The sequence below is a fragment of the Sphaeroforma arctica genome (assembly GCF_001186125.1).
Source record: "Sphaeroforma arctica JP610 unplaced genomic scaffold supercont1.932, whole genome shotgun sequence".
Classification (NCBI taxonomy): domain Eukaryota; class Ichthyosporea; order Ichthyophonida; genus Sphaeroforma; species Sphaeroforma arctica.
In genome coordinates, this window is record NW_014039626.1 from 6,317 (window position 1) to 12,814 (window position 6,498).

The 6,498-nt window shown below is 42.8% G+C and overlaps 2 protein-coding genes across 2 annotated transcripts in view; one reads left to right on the forward strand and one right to left on the reverse strand.

Annotated features, from left to right (window-relative positions):
* SARC_09307 (hypothetical protein) overlaps window positions 1–3,759 on the forward strand; it is a gene marked incomplete at its 5' end in the record, with an annotated part of 9,915 nt that extends 6,156 nt beyond the window's left edge. The window contains 8 exons of the mRNA XM_014296676.1: window positions 282–491; window positions 911–1,090; window positions 1,508–1,693; window positions 1,901–2,071; window positions 2,315–2,416; window positions 2,691–3,116; window positions 3,242–3,367; window positions 3,502–3,759. Of these exons, the coding sequence (XP_014152151.1) occupies window positions 282–491; window positions 911–1,090; window positions 1,508–1,693; window positions 1,901–2,071; window positions 2,315–2,416; window positions 2,691–3,116; window positions 3,242–3,367; window positions 3,502–3,663 (1,563 nt within the window). The remainder of the gene's footprint in view (window positions 1–281; window positions 492–910; window positions 1,091–1,507; window positions 1,694–1,900; window positions 2,072–2,314; window positions 2,417–2,690; window positions 3,117–3,241; window positions 3,368–3,501) is intronic.
* Window positions 3,542–5,582, reverse strand: SARC_09308 (hypothetical protein). The gene is made up of 4 exons (XM_014296677.1): window positions 5,375–5,582; window positions 4,792–4,968; window positions 4,495–4,596; window positions 3,542–4,375 (listed from the first exon to the last, which is right to left on the reverse strand). Exons 1-4 carry the CDS (start codon window positions 5,492–5,494, stop codon window positions 4,334–4,336), a joined length of 441 nt encoding a protein of 146 aa, XP_014152152.1. The 5' UTR covers window positions 5,495–5,582; the 3' UTR covers window positions 3,542–4,333.
* Window positions 5,583–6,498: the final 916 nt, after the last annotated feature.

Consider the following 6,498-nt stretch of genomic DNA (forward strand, 5'->3'; position numbering starts at 1 on the left):
GTATGTATGTATGTATATATGTATATATGTATATATGTATATATGTATGTATATATTTGTGCTGGAGATTTATGCGGTCTGTTGCATATAACTTCCAGCTGGGTTCATTTCGCGAATTGCCGTCATCGGTCATATGAGTATCTAGGTAGAATTCAGTCGCATGAAGGTACCATGTGACTCACTAGCTTCTATATTGAGGAATCTTCTGCTCGACCATAGCAAACACAAACAACATGCTGATGGGCTCATATCATGCTTCCCACTCTTTCCTATGAGCGCAGATTGAGCAAAAGCAGAAAGAGTTGGCTGCATTGGAACAAGAGTACGATTCGCTCCGCCGTCAAATTGACGAGGGAAAGTCCACTGTGTCCAAGCTGAATGAGGAAATCAAGGAGATCAATGTAGGTCTAGAGCATGCAATAATGGACATCGATGCCATAAAGAAACAGGCGGCCGAGCTTCCCGGTCTCTGTCAGACATTAGCGACTCAGGTATGCATGTGTCTTACATCATCCGTCTGCTCCGTATACGTATGTCTTTGAGTGTATATGCCCATGTAGTTGCTGTTTGTTAAGCGTTGTGCGAATACATGTCTGAAAGTGCGCCTTAATTACTGACAATCGCGACCCTCGATCTGTTACGGCCGCAGCCATGTACATGTTCAATCACAACCGCCTCGCCTCGTCTGCATGCACGTTTCTCAAGCGCTCGATCGTTGCCGTTTTAATTAGAATTTACGCAAGGAAGCTATTTTCAGGAGTTTCTGCGGCTGTACTTTAATGAATGTATGTCTGAACCAGGACAAAGACGTATTTTCGCTGACGAGAAAGGAACTTGAAACAAAGATCAAGCAGAATTAGGTCGAGCCTCAATTCATTGTTCAACGAGTCAAGAATTACTACCTGTACAGGTCAACCAAACTCCAGAGGAAAAGAAAGCAGAACAAAAGCTCACAAAGGATCTGGAGGTCATCAGCAGCCAACTAGGCGAGGCAAAGGCGCGTGTTGCTGAGCTCGACAGTCAGATCAAATCACTGCAGAACTCGATTATGGATGTGGGGGGTGTGAGGATGAAAGCACAAAAAGCAAAGGTAAATGGGCAGCCAAGCCAGCGTTTGTCAACTTCTTGGTAATTCACTTGAACTACGTGTTTGCTTGATATCTTCGATCAGATACTATGATGCTCTCTGCGTTTGTCATGTGGTGTGGATAAGGATGTTGGAGATTGCGAAGCGTATACACGCTCGCTTCTTGATAAGTGATATGCTTATATGCCTTCCCACATAAGAAACACAGCAAATTGAGCACGAGGAAATTGTGTCTTAGTATTCTCAATCTCAAGATATTATTAGTATACACTTTGTAAGCATGCATATGCAATGTAGTAGTCTCAATTCGTAGTATTGATGTAGATGATAAAGATCAAATAGCCATAAACTTAGGTTGAGGGGCGAAGCACCCGACTGTTTCTGAACATCAACTCACACAACTCTGATTCTGATGGGCAGATCGAGGGTATCGTGCAGGAGATATCGACAGTCAAGTCTGCAGTGACGAAATCTCAAGTGACCATGAAAAGTGCCACCAAGAAGATACAGACGTGTACAAACAGGCAGGCCAAGACCCAAATAGAGCTGAAAGAGAATGCCCAAGTCATAGCGGCCATGAAGGAGGAGTTTGTTAAGCTGGACGAGGTATGCGTACAACTGAATAGCGGATGTATTATGAATGTTCGGTGATTCTGCGTTGATCACTGATATTAGATATGTAGTATATAGTGAGTGAGAACGAAGCCAATATCGATCGGAAGTATTCTTTTGGGTGGAGCATGATATGCCATAGCATGCATAAAATAATAGCGATTTATAGAGGCTTTCTTACGCCGCGGTTGCTTTCCTCAGGATGCACGCCTGGTGATTGAAGCAATGAACAAGGCACAAGAGCTACTTGAATCCAAGGAGGGATCACTTCAGGAACTAACAGGATCATACGAAAAGAAGAAAGCCGCCTACGCTAAAATCCGCTCTGTACAGGTTGACCTACAGAGCAGCGTGGAGGACTGGACGAAACAAGTATGCTCTCGTCCTACACCCCTGCATTTCTTAATATGCACGCCTATCCGGAGGCTACTTGTCGTGGGACTAAGATCATACGGCTCAAACTGTTCTATGTGTGTGCGTTTTTTAGTGTAGCCATTATTCTGTCCAATATCGCCTTATAAACGGCGCGACAGCTTGGAGTGAAAAAAAAACTAAAATTTTGAATTCTCAAGTAGCTTGCGCATTAACTCGTTATTTGTCCGGCACTCACACTAGGTTCAGAGCAGCACAGCGACCGTCAAAGCCATTGTTCGGGAGATTAAGGCTCAAAGTCTCATTCCCGGCGTGTCTGGGTCCGAAGAAGAGATGCAATTAGAGGCAAGTGATATACGCTGTGCTCTCGTTGTCATTGGATGCTGACTGTTGTTTGCAGATTGTCTTATTGTCTCAACGTATTAGCTTTCTTATAGTAGTACTTGTACGTCCGAGGTTCGCAGCGTCTGTGTATTTGGCGACTTCACCACCTGAGTGGCGTTTGGACCAATATAGATTGCGTACGGCGCTCCGATACTCGGTAAAATGGTTGCGCACTACCAGCGTATTAATAATATATGATCGAGAGTCTGATGAACCCCTTATAAATTTACCGCAGGAATTCTCGGACGTGGATCTGCAGGCAATGGTGGAGGCAGATGAACGAGAATTGGAGAGGGCTATTGACAAGCTCTCGAAAACGATAAAGAACTCGTCGCCAAACATCGGGGTGGTGGCTGAATTCCAAAGGAAGGAAACCGAATACAACGACAGAGTCAGTGACTTAGAGCGGGTCACCACCGACAGGGAAGCCGCCCGGGCGAAGCACGAATCACTCAGGAAGCAAAGGCTGGACATGTTCATGGAAGGGTTCAATATCGTGACTCTGAAGCTGAAGGAGATGTATCAGATGATTACGCTCGGTGGCGATGCCGAACTGGAACTTGTGGACAGTTTGGACCCGTTCTCTGAGGGTATTGTCTTCAGTGTCCGTCCGCCCAAAAAGAGTTGGAAGAATATCTCCAACCTTTCCGGAGGCGAAAAGGTATTGGGCGTGTAGTTCTTTTTCTTCACAATTTAATCGCAACGCATGCATGGCATTGGTGTATGTGTTTACCACCTTACGCTTCTAAAACAGAATGTGACGATTCACTCGCATTGTTATCGCAGACGTTGAGTTCGCTGGCTCTGGTCTTCGCACTGCATCACTTCAAACCGACACCGCTCTACGTGATGGATGAGATCGACGCTGCTCTGGACTTCAGGAACGTTTCCATTGTGGCTAACTATATAAAGGTATTCACGAGCGACACAGAACTTAGAACTTCATAAAGCTGAGAATGAGTGTGGGTTCTGAATAAGTTTGAAGATTTTTATTAAATATATGTCGCTATTTCACCATTTAAACTATATTTTCCCCACTACTACAGGAGAGAACAAAGAATGCCCAGTTCATCATCATATCGTTGCGAAGTAATATGTTTGAGCTGGCCGATCGGTTGGTGGGTATTTATAAAACAGAAAACCACACAAAGACGGCAGCTATCAATCCAGCGAAGTTCAGTTTCGCCGCAAATTTATTACCCAGTTAATTCTGAATAAAGCCCGTCGATAGGAATGTGATATTCTGCGATATTAATTTCGGTTACCAATTCAAGTACTGCCAAATATATCTGACACGTTACATGTTAGTGATTGCTGTACGGCGTGGATAACATAGGAGAGTAGGTCGATGAAAGTTTAGATTATAAGCTGTATCTGATTTCCTTAGCGTGGGGCTTTGTGTGGGATACCGTCGAGGATTTAGCTAATCCAAAATGGTAGGCACTATCCTGTCGTGGATAAAGGCTGTTATAATCTTGCTCTGCAATATAAGAGCAGCACTAGTGGTTATGATTGTACGCACGCGTGCTTTCTGCCACCAGACGCAATCCCCACACGAAGAGGTGCACATACAAGGAGCCACAGCAATACAGCAACAATCTGGACGAACACGTTCGTATGCTCGAATGGGATCGAAACCAGTCATATGACACGTGATTTCTGATTCAGATTCATGACGCTTGTGTTTGCTTCCCTTGTGTACCATCTGAGGCGTTAGCTAGCACTGCTATACAATCCCCAGTAGCTCTCTCTATCTCGAATTAAATACAGGCGCATCGTTACAGCAGCATGCGTATGCGTTCGGGAACTTTGTTCGTTCCAAGTACAGACCAATGTTCGGTGCAGTTGACCGCCCAATAGCGTCCCAGCGGAGTTTGGTTATTCCTTTTTCAATTCCGGTTTTTCCATGTTAGGCAGTGTCTGAACAGTTTGAACAATAGTTAGTTTAGGCGCAAGGCATTGCATAATGAACTGCGTCGAAGAAAAAGCAGACCACATCCTCAAAATGTGCGATAAAACAAAGAGGATCAATAACTTACCGTTTGTCTAACGATTAACAACACCCCAGCCAGTATTAGGGATAGACCGAAACACCACTGCAGTGTGAGCTCTTCTCCAAATAATACTGAACCTAGAAGTGCCTGGAGATATTTATACTTAGCCTCAATAATGAGCTTAGGATGGATTGGCGGAAAAATTGGGTGCAATATTGAAGCAGAAAACGATTTGGGCTAGCCACGATGTGTGTCTGTAGGAATGTCAGTTTGGCAGCTGTGATGGCCAAAAGAGTATCGCGTGCAACTACGGAAAGCAGTAGCGGGTACGAGCTTGCATACCGATACAGAAAAGTTGCACGCCGTGTTGATGACAGTGGCCTCCAATGCACTATCGCAATAGACCAAGGATTTGGAGAAGTAGAACCACATCAACGATTGTGTCACAAAGATAAACGCAATATTGATCAGAACACCAACCGTGTGAGGATATAGAATACCCTCGAGAAAGGTCCCGGCCTGTAGTGATAGGAGTTGGTGATGAATTGAGTAACTCACAATCAGAGATGCAAAGTTAGCTTACTCAAATACGTCCTTCCGCAAGTCCACTTCTATGGACTTCTATATACTTTAGCATGAAAATATTACAATTGTTTAGTCTTGGTTCTTGTGAGGATGCTATAATTTCCAAATCGCAGTGCAACGGTAGTTTTATGCATCACGTGTGCGCAACTTACGCCTTTTTAGAACTTGTACCGGACGCTTTGGTGTTGCACATTCTTACACCTACAACTCTCCAGCGACTGTTAAAGAAGGATCGAACTGCACGCAGAATAGCTTACTTGGATAGATAAGTACTTAGCTGCAAAGTTTCCATAGATGTTGGATCCAGATACTAAACGTGGTTGTCATAAATCTAACATACATTGTTCCCAGCGGTGGTCACGCTGGAATTGAATGTAGCATCCGACACAAGTTTCATAAAGGTGGACGACAGAGCAGCACAACTGCCAGCAACAACCGCAAAGACCCAACCAGCGGTCATGTTGCAGATTTGTAGCGCTCTTCTCGATTGTAAGACGACTCGTTGTACAATGTATGTGTTCAGAATGGGTGTCCAATTCTTATCATACTAATCAGTTGCACCAAAAAAAGTCTGGTCACAAAAAGTAAACAGATCGGTATTTTATACAAAACTACTACTGATTTGTGTATTGGATACTTTCTGTATATAGCGAACACATACGAATAATTACGACCGTGTTCGCGGACCACAAGGGAACACGATGTACTTCACTTCTGTTGGATACGTTTTAATCGCTTTTGGGGTTCCCATTCTGCTGGTGTCGCCCACTATCGCCGGGAATCCTACTTTAGTCGTGCTCTTTCTGCTTAGCGGGTTTGTCTGCTTACTCAGCCTGTTTATGAGCAGTTGTGTGTACCTTTTGATTCCAAGCGGAGAAGCTCGACTATGGATTTCTGTTTTGGCTAACGTTCTTGTCCAAGAGATCTTTCGATGGGGGTCCTTCCGTCTATTAAGGTAAGATCTAGCAATAGATATGAGCTGGTGAGCTGTTACCACAGGGCGTTGGCTACATTGTCGTCGGGAACATTCACCACTAATTTCAATAAGGTCATATCGTCCGAGTTTAGAAGTTGACTTATATTGCTAATTTCATCGCTGGTTTTCAAACAAAAATCTTCACCTGGGCACGCTTGTAGTTGACTAATATTGTGTGCATGAACGCACCTTTCGGAATATCCATACAAGTTTAGCATGATGATTATTAGGAGTATGTTTGGTATATGTGCAGCTATCTCGCATATAAATCAAATAACATTTCATGTTGTTCTAACGTTATATTTATGTAAATAAATACATATATATATATATGAATATCCATATATATATATATATATATATATATATATATATATATATATATATATATATATATATATATATATATATATATATATATATATATATATATATATATATATATATATATATATATATATATATATATATATATATATATATATATA

Coding starts and splice junctions, on each gene's coding strand:
- SARC_09308 (XM_014296677.1), bottom strand. CDS start 5,494: ATGACCGCTGGTTGGGTCTTTGCGGTTGTTGCTGGCAGTTGTGCTGCT. Junction 4,597..4,791: donor CGTGCAACTTTTCTGTATCG/GTATGCAAGCTC, acceptor AAATATCTCCAG/GCACTTCTAGGTTCAGTATT. Junction 4,376..4,494: donor TGTTAATCGTTAGACAAACG/GTAAGTTATTGA, acceptor CAAACTGTTCAG/ACACTGCCTAACATGGAAAA.